The sequence below is a fragment of the Oncorhynchus mykiss genome, chromosome 8, assembly GCF_057628025.1.
Source record: "Oncorhynchus mykiss isolate SJ-2025 chromosome 8, ASM5762802v1, whole genome shotgun sequence".
Lineage (NCBI taxonomy): Eukaryota > Metazoa > Chordata > Actinopteri > Salmoniformes > Salmonidae > Oncorhynchus > Oncorhynchus mykiss.
Genome location: NC_143029.1, coordinates 74,871,699 through 74,898,026, shown reverse-complemented (window position 1 = coordinate 74,898,026; position 26,328 = coordinate 74,871,699). Strand labels below are relative to the sequence as shown.

The window sequence follows — 26,328 nt, the reverse complement described above, 5'->3', positions numbered from 1 at the left end:
GCTAGGTAAAGCCCCCACTTATTTCAGCTCACTGGTTTTTACATTTTTAACTTAACCTTTATTTAACTGGGCAAGTCAGTTAAGAACAAATTCTTATTTACAAAGCATGTGACAAATAAAATGTCATGTTCAGGGGCAGAATGACATTTTTTACCTTGTCAGCTCGGGGATTCGATCCAGAAACCTTTCGGTTACTGTCCCGACGCTCTAACCACTAGGCTACCTGCCGCCCCTGTTACCTAGTGACTTTACATAACTACCTCAGCACATCGACTCGGTATTGTTACTCCCTGTATATAGCCATGTTATTTTTACTCTTTGTTGTTATTTGTTTTTCACTGTGTATTTATTCCTCATGTCACTATTTCTATTTGAAAAACATCTTCTAAATCTTTAATTCTGCATTGTTGGAAAAGGACCTCTAAGTAAGCATTTCACTGTTAGTCCACACCTGTTGTTTACAAAGCATGTGACAAATAAAATGTGATGTTCCCCTGGTTCACATTGTCAGTCACAACAACCTGTCAGACCAGCTCAAGGGACAGACAGACAGAACCTGTTTCCTCCAGATCGCCTCAGTCAGCTTCTACTACTCTGTAAAGGATCCTCTCGTCTTCCTCTGTATCTTCAATAGTGTCTCACTGCATTGGCTTAGTCAAACCCGTTTTTGTAATTGTAGATTAGAGCAGCGGTTTTCAAACTTTTCTTGCCCAGTGACCCCTGCTCAGGAAAACCTGGGACTCCCATCATATGTTAGAAAAAAATAATATTTATCACATCTCGTCTTATCAGGTGAATGATAATGGCAAGTATAAGTAGTCAACATTTTAAAATTAATAGATTTTGTAGATAGATTTGAATTATTTTGAACTGCCAACAGTTCATTGGAAGAGGAAGTGTAAACTCTAACATACCTTTTAGCTTATAGGCTATCTTGGCAGTGTAGAGAAAATGTTGCTGTTGTAAAGCTTATTAAAAAATATATATTGTTCAATATCCTTTCTGCATGCTCTCTATCTGGTTTTGGTCATTTAAGTTGACACTTAAAAACAGTTTTCCCATCCCGTCTATACAGAAAACAAACCCTGTAATTAGCTCCAATGACTGTAATTTCTTCCATATTAAAGGTATAGTTCAATATTTTGGCCATGAAGCCATGTATCTACTTCCCCAGAGTCAGATGAACCGGAACAGCTAGCATGCTAACTGTTCCTGTAAACTTCCAGTCATTGCACTGACGCTAGTTAGTTTGGGCTTTTGAAACTACCTCTAACTTCCTTCTTACTGGATGCAGAGACATGAAAATGGTACCCACAGTGCTATTCTGTTGCAGCTAGTGATATTCCTAAAATAAATGTTGTTCACATAAAAAGTCAATTTTTTTAAATTAAAATAAATAATAATCATTTGCAGACCAACTGCAGTACCCCAGTTTGAAAACCCCTGGATTTGTCGTAGGCGTTTGTTGGAGTAGCTCGCTGAAAGGCTTAATAGCTGTTGTTGCATACACACATGCATCAACAACACTGGGAGGATCCTGAGAAGTTTGTTGATTCGTGCCAAGAATGGGAGTTATCATGCAAAATGGCTCCGGCTTTCATTTCCAGGAATTCCTTAAATAATCCCTGTTATCTAACTGGAAAACCTGTCTAAACTTCAGAAGATGCAGTATTTATGGATCGATTAACATTAATGCTGCCACTATTCTTCCTAGTGACAGGGAGATGAGTGGAATAGATAATAGACCCCATGAATAACGTGTGTGTGTGTGTGTGAGTGTGAATATTAACTCCAACATTTCTGCAGAGATGACATGGCGCAGAGTCGCTAGGCTTTGTTGAACTAGCCTGAATAGCAGTGGAAAGAGTCTGAGCCAAGATAAATACAGCCAGCCAGCTCAGAGCTCACTGCGACTCATGAGTAAGCACTAGCATTGTAGGGATCGAGTTCCCATTGTAGATTGAATCCAGATCAGCTATTTAATGCATCTGAATGAGCCAAATGATGACTGTGCACACTTACAAACAAATATACTAAACATGTGTGATACCTAAGAGAAGCCAAAGAGAAACAGAGTGGGAGTCCTTCGTTGTGTTGGGTATGCCAATATGAATTTGAGCAGAGACTGCATGATGATTAGCACTAGCCATGTATGTGGGCTTGGTAGCTTAGATTTTTCCTGTATACACTGAGTGTACAAAACATTAGGAATACCTTCCTAATATTGGATTGCACCCCTTTCGCCCTCAGAACAGCCTCAGTTCGCCGGGGCATGGACTCTACAAGGTGTCAAACGTTCCACAGGGATGCTGGCCCATGTTGACTCTAATGCTTCCCACAGTTATCAAGTTGGTTGGATATCCTTTGGGTGGTAGACCATTCTTGAAACACACGGAAAACTGTTGAGCGTGAAAAACCCAGCAGCGTTTCAATTCTTGACACACTCAAACTGGTACACCTGGCACCTACTACCATACCCTGTTCAAAGGCACTTAAATATTTTGTCTTTCCCATTTAGCCTCTGAATGGCACACATACACAATCCATGTCTCAATTGTCTCAAGGCTTAAAAATCCTTCTTTAACCCGTCTTCTTCCCATCATTGATTTTAAGTGGATTTAACAAGCGACATCAATAAGGGATCATAGCTTTCACCTGGATTCACCTGGTCAGTCTGTCATGGAATTCCTAATGTTTTGTACACTCAGTGTAGATCAAGGCAGCAATATTTTGACAACGGGCATATTTGTTCTGGCCACCTCACCAACTTTTTTTTATATGAGTGGGCCTACTAACTCTAAATGTTCCTTGTGAAATTCAAGTTGACGCTCTGATGTTCTCGTCTACTTTCCTGGATCATCATCTCCTCACTCTTCATCCACAGTGTGCCAGGGTGTCACTAACCGGTTCAGCCTGCTTGGGTCAAAAGAGGACCACTACCTGAACATGGTCAAGACCTACAGCAACTGCACCGTGGTCCTGGAGAACCTGGAGGTCACATACATGGAGGACGACCATGATCTGTCTTTCCTCAGGGTAAGATGAAGGAATGCTAGCCTGGTACCAGATCTGTTTGTGCGGTCTTATCACGTCCTATGGACAATGACCATAAGAGATACCAGGCTACAGGTCAGGAACACATTTGTCTGGAGAAAGCAATACTGGATGATAAAAACATGTACATAACAGCTGCTTAAAACACCTTACAAGCTTGCTTTAACCTACAGACATTAGTGATACACCGATATTTCATTTTTGGCTGATACCGTTATCCGATATTTTCCTTGCCAATAAATAAATCAAACGAAACTGATAACCGATATTAAACATTTTTGCGGCCTTTTAAGCATTCTAGTACAGTTAAATAGTTAATACACACACACATGGACACAGCGGTCTAAGGCACTGCATCTCAGTGCAAGAGGCGTCACTGCAGTCCCTGGTTCGAATCCAGGCTGTATCACATTGGCCGTGATTGGGAGTCCCATAGGGCGGTGCACACTTTGCCCAGCGTCGTCCGGGTTTGGCTGGAGTAGGTCGTCATTATAAATAACGGACTTGCCTAGTTAAAGGTTACACAAACACACGCACGCACACTGACCAAAAAGTTATTTTGTTGCCATTTACGTATGTCCCCATTACCAGTAAAACATAATCAAAACCGAATTTTTTCACTTACTTGCTGTGCTGTTTTGTTGTTAATTTGTTCGTTTCATTCGCAACCAGGATTTCATCATACATGTGAAGTTTCAGCTCTGTCTGTCCATGGCTCCTTTCCCCGGTGCGCACTGTCACTGTTTCCCTCTGGTCCAGCTGTGTATGTAACATTTCACGTTAACCCTGTTTCTTGTTTGCATCGAAGTAGCGGTCCTTGTACATAGCATCGAGCATGGTGGTGACACAGGAGAGAGGCTCAGATAGAGTGCCACCGAATCATTCGCTTGTTCACAAGCCTCAAGTACTTTTGTAAGTTTTAACCTCACGGTCTGTGTCTGCAGTTTTGTTGACAGGCGTTTCAATGCCATGACAGAGGGTATCACGTCTGCTGCAGGTGCAGTTGATGAGCTTATTTCTCCAGTCAGTTGTTTGAATGGAGCTAGCTAGCTAGTGTGTTCATGTTTCAAACATGTTGTCAAATGTCATTGAAATGGCAGCAGCTGTATGACAACCAGCACATTCATGAGCATGCAATACAGCTTTCCTCAGTAGGAAGTCCTCGTGGACCCACTGTGCTGTCAGACTCAGCATGCTCATGGGGCTGACATCGCTGGTCCAAATGTTAGTCGTGAAGCTAATAGCAGTGACAGTATTACTGTGTAACTCCGGTAGGGCAACATCTGAAAAATAGCACACTTGGTAGTGTGTACCGGTGCTCAACCAGTCGGCGAAAGCCAACATCACCGACGACAGAGAACGGTTGATTGTCAATGGTAATGAATTCTATTATCTTGGCCTTAATGGACTTCGCCTTTAAGTTGTCTTGCTGAAATGTTGTTACTCTTTCAAATGACTGCTCGATCCACACAGCAGACATTGTGGGCTAATTTAGGAATGCTGTGTAGCGCAAAATTTTATGTGGCGTCATTATGTTATTACGTTATTTAGGTATGCAGGATATATCTAGCTATGAGGATATAGACAGGCTGATGTGAAAACCAGCAGGACTGAAGCTGGACCCTGTAGGTGTGGAGTTGTTCACCACTGGCATAGCGTGTGAAGTCCAGTTAAACCTTTCCTTGTTTGCCTCCAGTCCATCCAGGAGGTGGGTGGCTACGTTCTGATCGCCCTCAACACAGCCAACAGGATTCCCCTGGACAACCTGCGCATCATCCGAGGCCACACTCTCTATGACAGTGGCTTTGCCCTGGCTGTGGTGCTGAACTATAACAAGTCCATGCGAGCAGGCACCACTGAGCTGCCTCTGACCAGCCTCACAGGTCAGTCTATAGGCCTGTCCCTGCTCTGTCCAGGCAGGTCAATACCCAGCCTCATAATGACTAGTCACTGTGGGAATTCTCACATACTAGGGCCAAACCAGGGAAACTCTAAGCCCTAGTTATAAGCTATAAAATAGGGTTAGGGTTGAGGATTAGGGTTAACCCGGGATGTGGACACAAAGCTATGGTTAGGGTTGAACCAGGATATGGATATGAAGCTGGGGTTAGGGTTGAACCAGGATATGGATATGAAGCTGGGGTTAGGGTTGAACCAGGATATGGATATGAAGCTGGGGTTAGGGTTGAACCAGGATATGGACATGAAGCTAGGGTTAGGGTTGAACCAGGATATGGACATGACTCTAGGGTTAGGGTTGAACCAGGATATGGACATGAAGCTAGGGTTAGGGTTGAACCAGGATATGGACATGAAGCTAGGGTTAGGGTTGAACCAGGATGTGGACATGAAGCTAGGTTTAGGGTTGAACCAGGATGTGGTCACGAAGTTGAGGTTCGGGTTGAAGCTAGGGTTAGGGTTGAACCAGGATGTGGACATGAGGGTTGAACCAGGATGTGGACATGAAGCTGAGGTTAGGCTTGAGGTTAGAGTTGAAGTTAGGCTTGCATCAGAATCTGAAGATTCAGTCGTTTGTTGTATTTCATCTACACAGCTTTATTACAATGATTAATTCACACCAATATTTAGCTTCCACCTGAAAATAAACAAGTCTCTCTCCAATTTCCAGAGATCCTGAAAGGAGGAGTGAAGTTCTCAGACAACCAGCTGTGTAACGTGGAGACCATCCAGTGGTTGGACATTGTAAACAGTAACAGCAAACCCAACATGCAGTTACCTGAACCCAGCAACAATCGGCTCTGTAAGGAGCTCCTGTTAGAACACAAACATTGCGTCACATAAATGTACCTACCATAATCCCATTCAAGGTTTTGTGTTTTTATACACCCTTGAGGCTAGACTGGTTCATGTTGTAAGATATTAACAGGAAGCTGCTTCAACAAGTTTGGCCAACAGTTTCGTAATGTTTCACTTTCAACTGTCAAATATTCCAACTTTATTTGATTAAACATTAAAGTAATGGTTTGGAAGTTAAGCTTTTGCTAAACTTTTATTTGTGTCTATGTTTTTGTAGGTAAAAGATGTGATCCTGGATGCTTCAATGGTTCCTGTTGGGCGCCCGGCCCAGAACACTGCCAGACGTGTAAGTCTTTCAAGTTTAAACCATACACAACTGCAAGGTGCTACAGAGGGTAGTGCATACGGTCCATTACATCACTGGGGCTGAGCTCCCTGCCATCCAGGACCTCTATACCAGGCGGTGTCAGAGGAAGGCCAGAAAAATGTTCAAAGATTCCAGCCACTCAAGTCATAGACTGTTCTCTCAGCTACCGCACGGCTAGCAGTACCGATGCACGAACTAAGGAACCAACAGCTTCTAACCCCAAAATAGTTTAGTTAAATAATTAACTAAATATCTACCCAGACTATTTTACATTTGAGTTGTTTAGCAGGCGCTCTTATCCAGAGTGACTTACAGGAGCAATTAGGGTTAAATCCCTTGCTCAAGGGCACATTGACAGACTTTTTACCTAGTTGGCTCGGGGATTCAAACCAGAAATCTTTTGACCAATAACAAATGCTTCTGCTACTGTTTATTATCTATCCTGTTGCCTAGTTACTTAATTCCTAGTTACTGTATATGTACATATTTATCTCAATTACCTCTTACTCCGGCACAAGGACTCGGGACTGGTACCTCGTGTTTATAGCAAAGTTATAATTTCTCATTGTGTATTTATTATTATTTTTACAGAATTATTATGTGTTTTACTTTTCTATTATTTTTCTATTTTCTTTCTCTTTGCATTGTTTGGAAGGGCAGTAACTCAGCATTTCACTGTTAGTCTACACCTGTTGTTTACCAAGCATGTGACAAATAAAATATGATTTGGCATTTCTAATCCCTTTATAGTGACAAAGCTGAACTGTGCCCAGCAGTGCTCTAAGAGGTGTAAGGGTCCGTCCCCCATCGACTGCTGCAACGAACACTGTGCTGCAGGCTGCACTGGACCCAGACCTACAGACTGTCTGGTGAGAGACCTTAACCATAACCCACCTTCACATTGTACTGGACCCAGACTGTCTGGTGAGAGACCCTAACCATAACCCACCTTCACACTGTACTGGACCCAGACTGTCTGGTGAGAGACCCTAACCATAACCCACCTTCACACTGTACTGGACCCAGACTGTCTGGTGAGAGACCCTAACCATAACCCACCTTCACACTGTACTGGACCCAGACTGTCTGGTGAGAGACCCTAACCATAACCCACCTTCACACTGTACTGGACCCAGACTGTCTGGTGAGAGACCCTAACCATAACCCACCTTCACACTGTACTGGACCCAGACTGTCTGGTGAGAGACCCTAACCATAACCCACCTTCACACTGTACTGGACCCAGACTGTCTGGTGAGAGACCCTAACCATAACCCACCTTCACACTCTACTGGACCCTGACTGTCTGGTGAGAGACCCTAACCGTAACCCACCTTCACACTGTACTGGACCCAGACTGTCTGTTGAGAGACTGACAGAAACACCAACTTCACACTCTACTGGACCCAGACTGTCTGTTGAGAGACTGACAGAAACACCAACTTCACACACTCCACTGGACCCAGACTGTCTGGTGAGAGACTGACAGAAACACCAACTTCACACACTGTACTGGACCAGGACTGTCTGGTGAGAGACTGACAGAAACACCAACTTCACACACTGTACTGGGGTCAGGATTATTACCTCACCATGTCATGTGATTTTACCAGGAAGAGAGAGACTGAAGCCACCTTCACATATTACTGGGGTCAGAGGTTATAGGGAGAGAGGCCATGAGTGGCTCCATAAGGGAGGACACTTGCATCTCTCACAAGCTATTATGTATTATTTCAAGTTATTTCTTAACCCAATAACAGTGTCGTCACTCAAGAGTCAAGGATTTGAGGAAACAGACCCACATTGCATTTCACACATAATTATTTCTCTCTTATGAGGCTCCCTTGTGACTTACTGGCTCACGACCAACCATACACCGACCCGTAACAGTGTTTTCTATCCACTTTATGATTGAAACCAAATTGTGTTGCTCTTGCATCCAGTGACCACTGGCTAAACGCTGCTTTTTGACAGTGCCTTGAGAAGCTAAGCCAGTCACCTATTCCTCTCTGGCTAACCTAAGGCATGAAATAGAAATGCAGTGTTATCATCTGAGTATATATGGCTCTGTTATATGGTCCTAGTGCTTTCTGGGTTGGCTGGGTTGAATTGATGATTAGGCAGTACTTGACTTGGGTAGGAGCTCACAGGAGCTGAGTACCGGCACCTCAAATGTTCTACTGTTTGAGCTCCTGTTCCTCTTCGTAGAATATTAGCTCAAAAGTATTGCGGAGCTCCTGCACCTAAATATAAACAGTACCGGCACCCAAAATGAGTACCCAAACCTATTGTCCAAGTCAAGCACTGTGATTAGGCCATTTAAAACATTTTGCAATGGAAAGTGAAAACAAGCATTTCCTATTGGACAAGTTCAGGTTGTCCCTCCCGGTGTCAGTCTGTTTTCTTCCGTTTGGTGCCTAATAAACACAACCCTCTCTGATGTCGTAGGCCTGCCGTGACTTTCAGGATGATGGGATGTGTAAAGACTCGTGTCCCCGCCTCCTGCTCTACGACCGCAACCTTCACCAATTGGTCAACAACCCAGACGGGAAGTACAACTTTGGGGCCACCTGCGTCAAGACTTGTCCTCGTAAGAAAACCCCCATAGCCCTCCGTGTCCCCCCATTACCTCCTCTATGAGGCTGCAGTATAGGATAAATTATATAAGGATTGTTTAGAACATGGCTGCCCCATCCTGGTACTGGAGGGCCGAAACACTTCTGGTTTTCATCCTCTACCTAATCACGGACTAATTCAGACCTGGGACCAGGGGAGAACGACTCCCCCGTCTCATTGAAGCCACAGAAGTTCAAAGCTGACTGTGGTACAGCAGGCATTGTTAGCAGAAAACAGGATCCCCATTATAGTGAATGGAAAATTGGCAATCTTCGTGTAAATAAATAAAATATTAGAAGACAATCATGGTACCAATAACTGCTTCTAATACACCAGATGTGTCTCCTTGAGCTTTACAATTACACACAAAATAAGTTATACAGATCATCATTTAGTTACTAATGGCAGCCTGCAGTACCCCGGTATGTCTTCAACTTGAGTTACTCAATTAGTGCAATTAACTACCAGGTAGAAACAAAAACCAGACGTGTTTTGGCCCTCCAGGACCAGGACTGGGAAGCCCTGGTTTATAAACTGTACACAGAGGGGGCTTCAACCAGGTCTACAGACAACACATACAGTACCAGTCAAAAGTTTGGACACAAGGGTTATTCTTTCTTTTTTACTATTTTCTACATTATAGAATAATAGTGATGACATCAAAACTATGAAATAACACATTTGGAATCATGTAGTAACCAAAACAGTGTTAAACAAATCAAAATATATAATTTATATTTGCGATTCTTCAAAGTATCTACCCTTTGCCTTGATGACAGCTTTGCACACTCTTGGCATTCTCTCAATCAGCTTCATGAATTCATTTCAATGAATAGGTGTGCCTTATTTAAACGTTTGTGGAATCTCTTTCCTTCTTAATGCATTTGAGCCAATCAGTTGTGTTGTGACAAGGTATGGGTGGAATACAGAAGATAGCCCTATTTGGTACAAGTCCTTATTATGACAAGAACAGCTCAAGTAAGCAAAGAAAAATGACAGTCCATCATTACTTTAAGAAATGAAGGTCAGTCAATCTGGAAAATTTCTAGAACTTTGAACGTTTCTTCAAGTGCAGTTGCAAAAAAACAGTGGTGGAAAAAGTACTCAAATCTCATACGTGAGTACATGTAAAGATATCTGCATAGAAAATGACTCAAGTGAAAGTCACCCAGTAAAATACTACTTGAGTAAAAGTCTAAAAGTATTTGGTTTTAAATATACTTAAGTATCAAAAGTAAAAGTAATTGCTAAAATATACTTATTTTACTTGGGTAGTTTACATACACTTAGGTTGGAGTCATTAAAACTTGTTTTTCAACCACTCCACAAATTTCTTGTTAACAAACTATAGTTTTGGCAAGTTGGTTAGGACATCTACTTTGTGCATGACACAAGTAATTTTTCCAACAATTGTTTACAGACAGATTATTTCACGTATCATTCACTGTATCACAATTCCAGTGGGTCCGAAGTTTACATACACTAAGCTGACTGCCTTTAAACAGCTTGGAAAATTACAGAAAATTATGTCATGGCTTTAGCAGCTTCTGATAGGCTAATTGACATCATTTGAGTCAATTGGAGGTGTACCTGTGGATGTATTTCATCATGGGAACATCAAAAGAAATCAGCAAAAACATCAGGAAAAAAAGTTGTAGACCTCCACAAGTCTGGTTCATCATTGGGAGCAATTTCCAAATGCCTGACGGTACCACGTTCATCTGTACAAACAATAGTACGTAAGTATAAACACCATGGGACCACGCAGCCATCATACCGCTCAGGAAGGAGACGCATTCTGTCTCCTAGAGATGAACATACTTTGGTGCGAAAAGTGCAAATCAATCCCAGAACAACAGCAAAGGACCTTGTGAAGATGCTGGAGGAAACAGGTACAAAATTATCTATATCCACAGTAAAACGAGTCCTATATCGACATAACCTGAAAGGACGCTAAGCAAGGAAGAAGCCACTGCTCCAAAACCGCCATAAAAAAGCCAGACTACGGTTTGCAACTGCAAATGGGGACAAAGATCGTACTTTTGGTCTGATGAAACAAAAATAGAACTGTTTGGCATCATGAGGAAGGAAAATGTGGATATATTGAAGCAACATCTCAAGACATCAGTCAGGAAGTTAAAGCTTGGTCACAAATGGGTCTTCCAAATGGACAATGACCCCAAGCATACTTCCATAGTTGTAGAAAAATGGCTTCTGAAAAAGCGTGTGCGAGCAAGGAGGCCTACAAACCTGACTCAGTTACACCAGCTCTGTCAGGAGGAATGGGCCAAAGTTCACCCAACTTATTGTGGGAAACTTGTGGAAGGCAACCTGAAACGTTTGACCTAAGTTAAACAATTTTAAAGGCAATGCTACCAAATGCTAATTGAGTGTATGGTAAACTTCTGACCCACTGGGAATGTGATAAAAGAAATAAAAGCTGAAATAAATCATTCTCTCAACCATTATTCTGACATTTCACATTCTTAAAATAAAGTGGTGATCCTAACTGACCTAAGACGGGGAATTCTTACTAGGATTAAATGTCAGGAATTGTGAAAAACTGAGTTCAAATGTATTTGGCTAAGGTGAATGTAAACTTACGACTTCAACTGTAAGTATAAAAAGTAAAAGTAAGAATTTAAAAAAATCCTTGAATGAATGAATAGCCAGGGTCACACTCCAACACTCAGACATAATTTAAAAACAAAGCATTTGTGTTTAGTGAGTCCGCCAGATCAGAGGCAGTAGGGATGACCAGGGATGTTCTCTTGATAAGTGTGGCAATTGGACCATTTTCTGTCCTGCTAAGCATTCGAAATGTAACAAGTACTTTTGGGTGTCAGGTAAAATGTATGGAGTAAAAAGTACATAATTTTCTTTAGGAATGTAGTGAAGTAAAAGTAGTCAAAATATAAATAGTACAGACCCCCCAAAAAACGACTAAAGTAGTACTTTAAAGTATTTTTATTTAAGTACTTTACACCACTGGCAAAACCCATTAAGCGCTATGATGAATCTGGCTCTCATGAGAACCCCACAGGAAAGGAAGACCCAGAATTCATTAGTTACCAGCCTCAGAAATTGCAGGCCAAATAAATGTTTCACATAGTTCAAGTAACAGACATCTCAACATCAACTGTTCAGAGGAGACTGCGTTAATCAGGCCTTCATGGTCAAATTGCTGCAAAGAAACCACTACTAAAGGACAGCAATAAGAAAAAGAGACTTGCTTGGGCCAAGAAACACGAGCAATGGACATTAGACTGGTGGAAATCTGTCCTTTGGTCTGATGAGTCCAAATTAGAGATTTTTGTTTCCAACCGCCGTGTCTTTGTGAGACGCAGAGTAGGTGAACGGATGATTTCCGCATGTGTGGTTCCATGTGTGAGGCATGGAGTAGGAGGTGTGATGGTGTGGGGGTGCTTTGCTGGTGACACTGTCAGGAAAAGCAGCCAACATGTGCTCAGCATATGTGGGAACTCCTTCAAGACTGTTGGAAAAGCAGTCCAAATGAAGCTGGCTGAGAGAATGCCAAGAGTGTGCAAAGCTGTCATCAAGGCAATGGGTGGCTACTTTTAAGAATCTAAAAACTAAAATATATTTTCATTTGTTTAACACTAACTTCATAGTTTTGAATTGTTCACTTTTATTCTACAATGTAGAAAATAGTAAAAATAAAGAAAACCCTTGAATGAGAAGGTGTGTCTAAACTTTTGACTGGTACTGTATGAGTCTCAGTGATGTGAAATGTTCAGATCTGGTATTTTGAACAAGGGGCCACATGGTCCCTCTAGCCTGGTGTTCGTGTCAGTCAGTCTGTGTCAGACTGAGTTTAATCATAAACTGCATAAGCGAGGAAAGAAAATGTTGTAGTTTTAGGGTGTGCTAATGCAGCAGCCTCCACTTTCTGTTAGAATCAGCACTCAACCTCTGGCATGCCTAAAATACTGTCCTGCAGTATTGCATTATATAGGTTTATTATATATTTTCATAGTTTTATTCCTTTGAATAATTGTTTATTTATTTTTTCCTCCTCAGATAACTATGTGGTGACGGACCATGGAGCGTGCGTTCGGACATGCAGTGGTGACACATACGAGGTGGACGAGGGAGGGGTCAGGAAGTGCAAGAAGTGTGATGGACTGTGCCCCAAAGGTGGTTAATACTGCTACAGCTCCTACTATATATTCTGATGGCAGGGATTATGGCATTCACGATGATACTGCATGAATGTGCCTCTCTATAACATGTCAAGTTCACCCCAGTGTTATTCCCCAAAGATGCACTGCAGGGTTGTGTTCAATACCATTTTATTTCCAATAGAGGATTTTCTGATTTTTGAATTTTACTTATTGAATAAAAATATATTTTAACCTGATGTACTGCACTAGTCTTCTGTTTTTGGGGGCTTTTGATTTCTCAAACTAACTTTTCTGTGTGGCAAGAAATTAGTAGCCACGTTTGTTTTTATTAATATGTTACTAATTTTCACAGTTTGCAATGGACTTGGAATGGGAAAACTTTCCAATATTCTGTCAATTAATGCCACCAACATTGACACATTTAAAAACTGTACCAAAATCAATGGGAACATTGCTATTATCTACACATCTATCCATGGGTAAGTAGTGAGCGCATTAAGGTCTTTTGAAATTGTAGAAACATCATAGATCATTTCTAACCTTTGTATTGTGAAATTCACAAATATGACAGATGCATATCACAGTTGTTATTGCTATTCACAGGGACACGTTCACCAAAGCACCTAAGATGGATCCGGCCAAGCTAGAAGTTTTCAAGACAGTTAGAGAAATTACCGGTAAGAATAGAGCCATGGCAGTTCAAATCAGACAAAAATGCACTTTTCACGATTATTACAAAAACATCTATTCATCTTCCAGGGTACTTGCTGATTCAGAACTGGCCTGAGAACATGACGTCCCTCAGTCCATTTGAGAACCTGGAGATCATCCGTGGACGGACCAAGCGGTAAGATCACTGTTCCTGGTCTCTCTCTAAACCTCAGCCTCTACTACAGGGTGCCACTGACTGTGAATGAGTTGATGTGACTCATTCAATATCCCTTTAACTCCTCTCTCTCTCCCTCTCTCTGTTCTCAGTGTTCTGTTGAGCTTGGCCATAACCCAGTTAACCATCACCCACCTGGGGCTGCGTAACCTGAAGGAGATCAGTGACGGAGACGTGGTCATTGCAAAAAACCCCAACCTCTGCTACACCAAGAATCACCACTGGAAGCAGTTGTTCAAGTCCAACACTCAGACCGCCCGGCTGGAGAACAACGCCGACGCAGCCGACTGCGGTAAATCATTCAGTCATTTTTTTATGATTAACATTTTAATAGATTTTTGTGGTCACATAACAGAAAAAAAGGGAACACTAACAAACAGGAGATACACAACAAACACCAGGAGTCAACACCATGATATCAGCTCAAGCCCATGACAAATTAGCGATAACATGTTCGGGTCTTACTAAACGAATGGTTACACTGGGATATGAGTGGCTCCGAGATAATATTTACCCTCTATTGTTGTGGTAATAAAACTGTGATAGATACAGAATGCAATGATGATGGAGTGTTATTGTGGGAGAAAGGAAATTAACGCTAGCCTGTTGCTTGTGCAGGGTTGTGTGAAAAGAGAAAAGGGTTCAAACTTATTTTGTATTGATATCAAATGTTATTTGTCAAATGCTCCGAATACAACAGGTGAAATGCTTACTTATACAAGCCCTTCACCAACAATGCAGTTCAAGAAATAGAGTTAAGAAAATATTTACTAAATCAAATAAAGTAATAAAAAAAATAAAAGTAGCACAATAAAATAACAATACCGAGGCTATATACAGGGGGTACCGGTACCGAGTCAATGTGCTGGGGTAAAGGTTAGTCGAGGTAGGTAGAGGTAAAGTGACTATGCATACCGTAGATAATAAACAGCGAGTAGCAGCAGTGTAAAATCAAAGGAGCGAGGGGAGGGGTCAATGTAAATAGTCCAGGTGGCCATTTAATTAATTGTTCAGCAGTTTTATGGCTTGGGGGTAGAAGCTGTTAAGGAGCCTTTTGGACCTTGACGTGCGGTAGAAGAGAACAGTTAAGGCTTGGGTGACTGGAGTCTTTCACAATGTTTTGGGCCTATCTATAGTATGCGTCTGTATGTGTGTTTGCAGGGATGCAGAACAGCACGTGTGACAGGATGTGTACCAGAGATGGCTGCTGGGGTCCTGGACCCACCATGTGTTTCGCCTGTCAGGACTACAGCCGAGCAGGAAGCTGTGTCGACTCCTGCAACCTACTGGAGGGGTGAGAGGAGCCCCTATCTGTTCCCCATTGTAACCTACTGGAGTGGTGAGATAAGGAGCCATTGTAACCTACTGGAGGGGTGAGATAAGGAGCCATTGTAACCTACTGGAGGGGTGAGATAAGGAGCCATTGTAACCTACTGGAGGGGTGAGATAAGGAGCCATTGTAACCTACTGGAGGGGTGAGATAAGGAGCCATTGTAACCTACTGGAGGGGTGAGAGAGGAGCCATTGTAACCTACTGGAGGGGTGAGATAAGGAGCCATTGTAACCTACTGGAGGGGTGAGAGAGGAGCCATTGCAACCTACTGGAGGGGTGAGAGAGGAACCATTGTAACCTACTGGAGGGGTGAGATAAGGAACCATTGTAACCTACTGGAGGGGTGAGATAAGGAGCCATTGTAACCTACTGGAGGGGTGAGATAAGGAGCCATTGTAACCTACTGGAGGGGTGAGAGAGGAGCCATTGTAACCTACTGGAGGGGTGAGATAAGGAGCCATTGTAACCTACTGGAGGGGTGAGATAAGGAGCCATTGTAACCTACTGGAGGGGTGAGATAAGGAGCCATTGTAACCTACTGGAGGGGTGAGAGAGGAGCCATTGTAACCTACTGGAGGGGTGAGATAAGGAGCCATTGTAACCTACTGGAGGGGTGAGAGAGGAGCCATTGCAACCTACTGGAGGGGTGAGAGAGGAACCATTGTAACCTACTGGAGGGGTGAGATAAGGAGCCATTGTAACCTACTGGAGGGGTGAGATAAGGAGCCATTGTAACCTACTGGAGGGGTGAGAGAGGAGCCATTGTAACCTACTGGAGGGTTGAGATAAGGAGCCATTGTAACCTACTCGAGGGGTGAGATAAGGAGCCATTGTAACCTACTGGAGGGGTGAGATAAGGAGCCATTGTAACCTACTGGAGGGGTGAGAGAGGAGCCATTGTAACCTACTGGAGGGGTGAGATAAGGAGCCATTGTAACCTACTGGAGGGGTGAGAGAGGAGCCATTGCAACCTACTGGAGGGGTGAGAGAGGAACCATTGTAACCTACTGGAGGGGTGAGATAAGGAACCATTGTAACCTACTGGAGGGGTGAGATAAGGAGCCATTGTAACCTACTGGAGGGGTGAGATAAGGAGCCATTGTAACCTACTGGAGGGGTGAGAGAGGAGCCATTGTAACCTACTGGAGGGGTGAGAGAGGAGCCATTGTAACCTACTGGAGGGGTGAGAGAGGAGCCATTGTAACCTACTGGAGGGGTGAGAGAGGAGCCATTGTAACCTACTGGAGGGGTGAGAGAGGAGCCATTGTAACCTACTGGAGGGGTGAGAGAGGAGCCATTGTAACCTACTGGAGGGGTGAGAGAGGAGCCATTGTAACCTACTGGAGGGGTGAGAGAGGAGCCATTGTAACCTACTGGAGGGGTGAGATAAGGAGCCATTGTAACCTACTGGAGGGGTGAGAGAGGAGCCATTGTAACCTACTGGAGGGGTGAGATAAGGAGCCATTGTAACCTACTGGAGGGGTGAGAGAGGAGCCATTGCAACCTACTGGAGGGGTGAGAGAGGAACCATTGTAACCTACTGGAGGGGTGAGATAAGGAACCATTGTAACCTACTGGAGGGGTGAGATAAGGAGCCATTGTAACCTACTGGAGGGGTGAGATAAGGAGCCATTGTAACCTACTGGAGGGGTGAGAGAGGAGCCATTGTAACCTACTGGAGGGGTGAGATAAGGAGCCATTGTAACCTACTGGAGGGGTGAGATAAGGAGCCATTGTAACCTACTGGAGGGGTGAGATAAGGAGCCATTGTAACCTACTGGAGGGGTGAGAGAGGAGCCATTGTAACCTACTGGAGGGGTGAGATAAGGAGCCATTGTAACCTACTGGAGGGGTGAGAGAGGAGCCATTGCAACCTACTGGAGGGGTGAGAGAGGAACCATTGTAACCTACTGGAGGGGTGAGATAAGGAGCCATTGTAACCTACTGGAGGGGTGAGATAAGGAGCCATTGTAACCTACTGGAGGGGTGAGAGAGGAGCCATTGTAACCTACTGGAGGGTTGAGATAAGGAGCCATTGTAACCTACTCGAGGGGTGAGATAAGGAGCCATTGTAACCTACTGGAGGGGTGAGATAAGGAGCCATTGTAACCTACTGGAGGGGTGAGAGAGGAGCCATTGTAACCTACTGGAGGGGTGAGATAAGGAGCCATTGTAACCTACTGGAGGGGTGAGAGAGGAGCCATTGCAACCTACTGGAGGGGTGAGAGAGGAACCATTGTAACCTACTGGAGGGGTGAGATAAGGAACCATTGTAACCTACTGGAGGGGTGAGATAAGGAGCCATTGTAACCTACTGGAGGGGTGAGATAAGGAGCCATTGTAACCTACTGGAGGGGTGAGAGAGGAGCCATTGTAACCTACTGGAGGGGTGAGAGAGGAGCCATTGTAACCTACTGGAGGGGTGAGAGAGGAGCCATTGTAACCTACTGGAGGGGTGAGAGAGGAGCCATTGTAACCTACTGGAGGGGTGAGAGAGGAGCCATTGTAACCTACTGGAGGGGTGAGAGAGGAGCCATTGTAACCTACTGGAGGGGTGAGAGAGGAGCCATTGTAACCTACTGGAGGGGTGAGAGAGGAGCCATTGTAACCTACTGGAGGGGTGAGATAAGGAGCCATTGTAACCTACTGGAGGGGTGAGAGAGGAGCCATTGTAACCTACTGGAGGGGTGAGAGAGGAGCCATTGTAACCTACTGGAGGGGTGAGAGAGGAGCCATTGTAACATACTGGAGGGGTGAGATAAGGAGCCATTGTAACCTACTGGAGGGGTGAGAGAGGAGCCATTGTAACCTACTGGAGGGGTGAGAGAGGAGACATTGTAACCTGATTCTGTAGCTGAAGCAGGGAGGAAGAGTGAAAGTAACTTGTTGTATACTTGGCAAAGAAAAACGTGTATTTTGCAAGAAACGATGTTGCATGAAACGATGTTACATGGAATTTAACAGTAAAAACAGATGGAGTATATCTAAGGAAGGTAGTAAGACAGTACTTACAGTAGAATTGTTCACTTTTGGTAATGAACTAAATTCACGTGAAGAAAGTTCTCTCAGCTGGAATGGAATCACTTAACTCATAGCTGTTTAACTTTGGGAGTCCTCTCCTCTGTCAAACATTGAGCATCAACCTTGCATACAATTTAACTACTGCTATGAGGAACGGGATCAAGTATTTCACTGCAAATGCAACTATCTGAAATTAAATGTTCAACCAATAGAAATATAGCCTGGTCCCTATCTTACCAACTCCTATGGGACAATGACTAGAGGAGTTGGCAAGATGGCACAAACCGATATGGGACCAGACTAGTGGAAATATGCTTCATGCTAACATGTGTCCTAATTGTTGCAGGGAGCCACGGGAGATTGAAGTGAATAAGACGTGTGTGGAGTGTCACCTTGAGTGTCAGCTCCTCAACGGGACCCAGACCTGCTCTGGACCAGTATGTGTGTCTCTTATATATGCTACGTCAGTGCAGTCTCTGTAATACAATATACACTACCGTTCAAACGTTTGGGGTCACAAAGAAATGTCCTTGTTTTTGAAAGAAAAGCACATTTTTTGTCCATTAAAATAACATCAAATTGATCAGAAATACAGTGTAGACATTGTTAATGTTGTAAATGACTATTGTAGCTGGAAACTGAAGATTTTTTATGGAATATCTACATAGGCGTACAGAGGCCCATTATCAGCAACCATCACTCCTGTGATCCAATGGCATGTTGTGTTAGCTAATCCAAGTTTATCATTTTAAAAGGCTAATTGATCATTAGAAAACCCTTTTGTAATTATGTTAGCACAGCTGAAAACGGTTGTGCTAATTAAAGAAGCAATAAAACTGGCCTTCTTTAGACTAGTTGAGTGTCTGGAGCATCAGCATTTGTGGGTTTGATTACAGGCTCAAAATAGCCAGAAACGAAGTACTTTTGTCTGAAACTCGTCAGTCTATTCTCGTTCTGAGAAATGAAGGCTATTCCATGCGAGAAATTGCCAAGAAACTGAAGATCTCATACAGCGCTGTGTACTACTCCCTTCACAGAACAACGCAAATTGTCTCTAACCAGAATAAAAAGAGGAGTGGAAGGCCCTGGTGCACAACTGAGCAAGAGGACAAGTACATTAGAGTGCCTAGTTTGAGAAACAGACACCTCACAAGTCCTTAACTGGCAGCTTCATTAAATAGTACCCGCAAAACACCAGTGTCAACGTCAACTGGGAAGAGGCGACTCCGGGAGACTGGACTTCTAGGCAGAGTTGCAAAGAAAAAGCCATATCTCAGACTAATAAAAAGAACATATTAAGATTGGCAAAATAATACACACTGGACAGACCAGTGGACAGACCAGTACCTGCCTAGAAGGCCAGCATCCTGGAGGCCAGCATCCTGGAGTCACTGTTGACGTTGAGACTGGTGTTTTGTGGGTACTATTTAATGAAGCTGCCAGTTGAGGACTTGAGGCCATTTCTAAGTGAGCCCAAACTTCTGAACTGTAGTGTACTATGTAGTAGTATGTGTCACTATAATATACTATGAAGAAGTATCCCACTGGGCACAGATGTATTTTCAACATCTAGTTTTGATTTACATTTGGTTGAGTTGTTAACTAACAGGAATTCAACATGAACAAAAAATGTCAACATGTCATTGGAATTCGTTTTTTTTATTCCCTTGCGTTGATGACTTTTTGCAAATCCAATCAGTTTTCCACGTTGATTCAACATCATCACACAACATTTTGTTGTTGAACTGAGGTGGAAACAATGTTGATTCAACCAGTTTTTGTCCAGTGGGATGTCTCTCCCCCTATAATATAATATGTAGCAGTATGTGTCTCTCTCCATGCTATGTCCCAGAACAATAGGCACAAGGTATTTCTCTGGCATTCTATTGCAGAGTCATTTGCTTAGCCTTTAGACTGACAGCCTTTCAGACCAGGATCAGTACATCTGTAAACATATTAGCATGTGAGCACCCCGGGACACAGTTGTCGCCATCTTTGAAGTTGGTACACTGGGTACACTGCTTGTGTCTGTTAATGATTCTACATCTCAGCACAGTAGGGCTGTTTCCTTAGAATGTTTCTTTAGATGTGTATGTAATACATTGTCTTGCTATCCTCCTCTCTTTCAGGGTCATGAGCAGTGTACCCGGTGTGCCAACTTCAAAGATGGAGAGAACTGTGTCCCGTGGTGCCCTAGAGGGGTGGCTGGGGGCAAGAACACCTTCATCTGGAAATACGCAGATAAGATGAAGGTGTGCCAGCTGTGCCACCAGAACTGTACCGAGGGGTAAGTAAGGGCATCTGTCACAACCGCATAAATACATGAATAATTCACAAATACACAAATGGCGCCGGAGAAGAAGGCAGACGTTTTACGTGCCCCCAGCCGATTGTTTTTTTATTTGCGTTGTTTGTAACTAATTTGTTTACTTATTTTGTATATAATGTTGCCGCTACCGTCTCTTATGACCAAAAATAACTTCTAGACATCAGGACTGCGATTACTCACCACGAACTAGCAGAATAATTTTTTTCCTTTCAATACTCTGATGAGCTCGACATGAAGGATATAATGCTTCCTCGGGAAAAGGCCCCGATCCCCGTGATCTGCGTGAAGAGGAGGCAGAGAAAGAGGGGCCGAAGGGCAGGCTGCCTTCTGAAAATTCATAGGCGATCGAATAAACCCCCACTTCCCTCCATTCTGCTAGCAAATGTGCAATCCTTGGAGAATAAAATCAACGAGATACGCAGAAGATTAAACTACTGTAACATCAAGCTGCTGTAACATCTAATGCTTCACGGAGTCATGGCTGAACAGCGACAATATCAACATTCAGCTGGCTGGTTATACGCTGTATCGGCAGAATAGAACAGCAGCGTCTGGTAAGACAAGGGGCGGCGGACTATGTATTTATGTAAATAACAGTTGGTGCACGATATCTAAGGAGGTCTCGAGCTATTGCTCGCCTTTGGTAGAGTATCTCATGATAAGCTGTAGACCACACTACCTACTGAGAGAGTTTATCTGTATTCTTCGTAGCTGTTTACATACCACCACAGACTGAGGCTGGCACTAAGACAGAATTGAATTAGCTGTATTCCGCCATAAGCAAACAAGAAAACACTCACCCAGAGGTGGCGCTCCTAGTAGCAGGGGACTTTAATGCAGGGAAACATAATTACTGTTCACCAAATTTCTATCAGCATGTTAAATGTGCAACCAGAGGGAAAAAACCCCTGGACCACCTTTACTCCACACACAGAGACGCATAAAAAGCTCTGCTTCGCCCTCCATTTGGCAAATATGACCATAATTATATCCTCATGATTCCTGCTTAAAAGCAAAAATTAAAGCAGGAAGCACCAGTGACTAGATCAATAAAAAAGTGGTCAGATGAAAAAAAGATGGAGATGGAGCAGATGCTAAGCTACAGGACTGTTTTGCTGGCACAGACTGGAATATGTTCCGGGATTCCTCCAATGGCATTGTGGAGTACACCACATCAGTCATTGGCTTCATCAATAAGTGCATGACCTCGTCCCCACAGTGACCTGCACGTACATACCCCAACCAGAATTAATGGATTACAGGCAGCATCCGCACTGACCTAAAGGCTAGAGCTGCCGCTTTCAAGGAGCGGGACTCTAACCCGGAAGCTTATAACAAATCCCGCTATGCCCTCCGACGAACCATCAAACAGGCAGCGTGTCAATACAGGACCAAGATTCAAATCGTACTACACCGGCTCTGACACTCGTCAGATATGGCAGGGCTGGCAAACCATTAAAGACTACAAAGGGAAGCACAGCCGAGATCTGCCCAGTGACACAAACCTACCAGATGAGCTAAACTACTTCTATGCTCTCTTCGAGGCAAGTAACACTGAAACATGCATAAGAGCACCAGCTGTTCTGGAAGACAGTGTGATCACGCTCTTTGCAAGCCCTTTAAAGACCTTTAAACAGGTCAACATTCACAAGGCCGCAGGGCCAGACGGATTACCAGGACGTGTACTGCGAGCATGCGCAGGCCAACTGGAAAGTGTCTTCACTGACATTTTCAACATCTCCCTGTCTGAGTCTGTAATACCAACATGTTTTAAGCAGACCACCATAGTGCCTGTGCCCAAGAACACTAAGGTAACCTGCCTAAATGACTACCGACCCATAGCACTCACGTCTGTATCCATGAAGTGCTTTGAAAGGCTGGTCATGGCTCACAACACCATCATCCCATAAACCCTAGACCCACTCCAATTTGCCCCAATGATGCAATCTCTATTGCACTCAACACTGCCCTTTCCCACCTGGACAAAAAGAACACCTATGTGAGAATGCTATTCATTGACTACAGCTCAGCGTTCAACATCATAGTGCTCTCTAAGCTCATCACTAAGCTAAGGACCCTGGCAACAACAAGTTTGCAGATGACAGCAGTGGTAAGCCTGATCACCGACAACGACAAGACAGCCTATAGGGAGGAGGTCAGAGATCTGGCCGTGTGGTGCCAGGACAACAATCTCTCCGTCAACATGATCAAGACAAAGGAGATGATTGTGGACTACAGGAAAAAGAGGACTGAGCACGCCGCCAATCTCATCGACGGGGCTGCAGGGGAGCAGGTTGAGAGCTTAAAGTTCCTTGGAGTCCACATCACCAACAAACTAACATGGGCCAAGCACACCAAGACAGTCATGAAGAGGGCACAACAAAACCTATTCCCCCTCAGGAGACTGAAAAGATTTGGCATAGGTTCTCAGATCCTCAAAAGGTTTTACAGCTGCACCACCGAGAGCATCCTGACTGGTTGCATCACTGCCTGGTATGGCAACTGTTTGGCCTCCGACCGCAAGGCACTACAGAGGATAGTGCGAATGGCCCAGTACATCACTGGGGCCAAGCTTCCTGCCATCTAGGACCTCTATACCAGGCGGTGTCAGCGAAAGGCCCTAAAAATGGTCAATGCGGTACCAGCGCCAAGTCTAGGTCCAAGAGGCTTCTAAACAGATTCTACCCCCAAGCCATAAGACTCTTGAACATCTAGTCAAATGGCTACCCAGACTATTTGCATTGCCCCCCCCCCCCCCCCCCCCCCTCCACACCACTGCTACTCTGTTGTCATCTATGCATAGTCACTTTAATAACTTTACCTACATGTACATACTGCCTCAACTAACTGGTGCCCCCTCACATTGACTCTGTACCGGTTCCTGCCTGTGTATAGTCTCGCTATTGTTATTTTACTGCTGCTCTTTAATGACTTGTTACTTTTATTTCTTATTCTTATCTGTATTTTCTTTAAACTGCATTGTTGGTTAGGGGTTCGTAAGTAAGCATTTCACTGTTGTATTCGGCGCATGTGACTAATAACATTTGATTTGATTTGAATAGAAAAAACAATAAAATATGAAATATATGTGCTAATATGTTTACAGATGTACTGGTCCTGGTCTGAAAGGCTGTCAGTCTAAAGGGTAAGCAAGTGACTCTAATCATGAATAGTAACATACTGTTCAAATTCAACATAAACTTAAACACTAAGCTAATGAACATTTGATTATTTGTGTAAGTATTTTCCCCACATTGATTGGTGACCATCTGTTCCCCTTTCAGTAACTCTGGCCTGTCAGTGATTGCAGCTGGTGTGGTGGGCGGGATGCTGGCCTTTCTCATCATGGGCCTGTCCGTCTTCGTGTTGCTACGACGACGCCACATCAAGAAGAAGAGGACCCTGCGAAGACTCCTCCAGGAGAGAGAGGTGAGAGGCAGAAACTGAACTGCTGAGCCTCAAGGGCTTTCTAGGGCTGGAATTCAATCACCTTAGTGCATCAATGTGAACAAAGTAAACCATCCTTATATGCATCTACAGTTAGTTGAACCGCTGACCCCCAGTGGGGAGGCGCCCAACCAGGCTCTGCTCCGTATCCTGAAGGAGACCGAGTTTAAGAAGATCAAAGTTTTGGGATCAGGGGCCTTTGGCACTGTCTACAAGGTAAATACAAATGCTCACAGTATCTAGATTTAATTCTGGAAACTCCAGTTTCATGGTACTGTGGTACTGTATGTAAGGAGTTTATGGGAATGTATGTTCAGACTGAATATAAACCAACACTTTTACATACATCTACATCTGTTTTTACAACAACAGCCAGATATTTAATGCACCACATCATGCATCAATCCACACTCACCCTCCTGTCTCCCTATTAGTTATTTTACCATTCCCACATTCTACTAACGACAAAAGATTGAAAGAAATGATCAGAGTACACACACTGACACAGATTTATCCTGTTATCATGTTAAATAACCCTACGGTCTGCCCTATCCAGGGTCTGTGGGTCCCTGAAGGAGAGGATGTGAAGATCTCTGTGGCCATCAAGGTTTTAAGAGAGGCCACATCACCTAAAGCCAACAAGGAGATCTTGGACGTGAGTCATATCACTCTGTCACTTTCCTCAAAGATGTTTGTTCATGGTTCATGGGAGTTAGAATCTGTTATCCTCCAAATATAAAGAGTTTATATCTAATTCGCAGTAGAATCTGTATGGTATTATACAGTCTAAGTTAGTGCTGTTAGGCACACTCTGGTATCAGTCAGTCATTGATGGTCATCCATACCATGCACTTTCAAAAAAATATGTTTTGACATTAGTATTTTGACCTAATTTAGCTGCATAATACACTCAGTATTATTGCATGTTACTGGCCAATTTAGGTGTCACGTTTCCTCTAATAGTCTAATTCCAAGCACATGCTCTTCCATTTAGGTAGAAGCTGAAATAATGACAACATTTAGCTTGAAAATGGAGTCAGGTTTCTAGTCCGGGACCTCGATGGGGGCGTAGGAAATGGGATTAACTCATTGAGAAGCTTTGGTCCAGGGTTGGGCGTGGGAGGAGGATACTAATTCAAGGTTAAGTTGTTCTGGAAATGAATTTAGAATCTCTTCCAGTAACCGCAGTTAAAAAACACAGTCCAGACCTGGGTTGAAATAGTATTGGAAATCTTTCAAATACTTTAGCTGGGCTTGATTTAGATTTCCTGGCATTGTTGAACCAATAGAATAGTCCCAAAAGCACAAACTCCAACCACCTGGCACTCCAGGCAGGCTCAAGTATTTGAGAGATTTAAAATGCTATTTGAACCCCGGTCTGACAGTCATGAAAATTCAGTCCGACTTCATGGAGTGATGGACAGCTGAGGTTTCACAGTGATGTTGCTCTTGTCCTCTTGTAATGAGGTCAAGAGCTCTCTTAAAAGTATTCACTAAGTTGACATATTTTTCTGACCAGTGTCGTTGTCTTCAAGCTGTCAGTTGTTATGAAATGTTAATGTTGTGTGGGTTTTATGAACTCACAGTAGCATGATGCCACCATCCCTAGCCCTAAATGCTGTATACTGTACTGTTTGTGTGTTTTTGTATAACGCCTACAATGTGATGACTAGTGTGGAGCAGAGTAGTGATGCCCTCCTTCTTGGCCAGTAGTAAATATTGGTACTGTATCTATCTGACTCTAGGAGGCCTATGTGATGGCCGGTGTGGACCACCCCCATGTTTGTCGTCTGCTGGGCATCTGCCTGACCTCTACAGTCCAGCTGGTCACCCAGCTCATGCCCTATGGCTGTCTGCTGGACTATATCAAGGAGAACAAGGACAACATCGGGTCCCAGTACCTTCTCAACTGGTGTGTACAGATAGCCAAGGTAAGACTAAGCTGCATTTAAACAGTCATTGACCGGATAGTGTTTTTTTAAATTGCAGTGATTTTCCAATACTTCCTCATCCTCTTTTTCAAACTGCTCCAACACCAATGGAACTTGACAGCTCCCACTACTAAGAACACATCCAACTTACTGATGAATGGCACCCAGACTATGATGAGGCCCTGAGTTTTCCTGACCCTAATTTCTGACTACCCATGAGTCACAGTGTATGGTATTTAATCAAACAGGAGTCAGTGGAACGTCTGGTGTAACCATGTATGGCAATGTATAGGCTCCTAATAGACCCCTACAGTTCAACCCTCATTTGACGTCTTGTTGACCTCTTTAAAACCTAATCAAACAATGAGTCATGAAAAATGTGAATACTGTTAGAATGCTTCCTTAATTTTCAGTAGTAATCGAACAGGCCCCATGTATAGCT

At 43.5% G+C, this 26,328-nt stretch overlaps 1 protein-coding gene across 1 annotated transcript in view; it reads left to right on the top strand.

Annotated features, from left to right (window-relative positions):
* LOC110530977 (epidermal growth factor receptor) overlaps positions 1–26,328 on the top strand; it is an 86,120-nt gene that overhangs the window by 37,372 nt on the left and 22,420 nt on the right. The window contains exons 2-20 of the mRNA XM_090182576.1: positions 2,885–3,036; positions 4,751–4,937; positions 5,684–5,815; positions 6,089–6,157; positions 6,929–7,047; positions 8,627–8,768; positions 12,836–12,952; positions 13,292–13,418; positions 13,543–13,616; positions 13,699–13,786; positions 13,918–14,117; positions 14,987–15,119; positions 18,526–18,616; positions 20,309–20,466; positions 23,615–23,653; positions 23,793–23,937; positions 24,049–24,171; positions 24,512–24,610; positions 25,701–25,886. Coding sequence (XP_090038702.1) covers positions 2,885–3,036; positions 4,751–4,937; positions 5,684–5,815; positions 6,089–6,157; positions 6,929–7,047; positions 8,627–8,768; positions 12,836–12,952; positions 13,292–13,418; positions 13,543–13,616; positions 13,699–13,786; positions 13,918–14,117; positions 14,987–15,119; positions 18,526–18,616; positions 20,309–20,466; positions 23,615–23,653; positions 23,793–23,937; positions 24,049–24,171; positions 24,512–24,610; positions 25,701–25,886 — 2,381 coding nt within the window. The remainder of the gene's footprint in view (positions 1–2,884; positions 3,037–4,750; positions 4,938–5,683; positions 5,816–6,088; positions 6,158–6,928; positions 7,048–8,626; positions 8,769–12,835; positions 12,953–13,291; positions 13,419–13,542; positions 13,617–13,698; positions 13,787–13,917; positions 14,118–14,986; positions 15,120–18,525; positions 18,617–20,308; positions 20,467–23,614; positions 23,654–23,792; positions 23,938–24,048; positions 24,172–24,511; positions 24,611–25,700; positions 25,887–26,328) is intronic.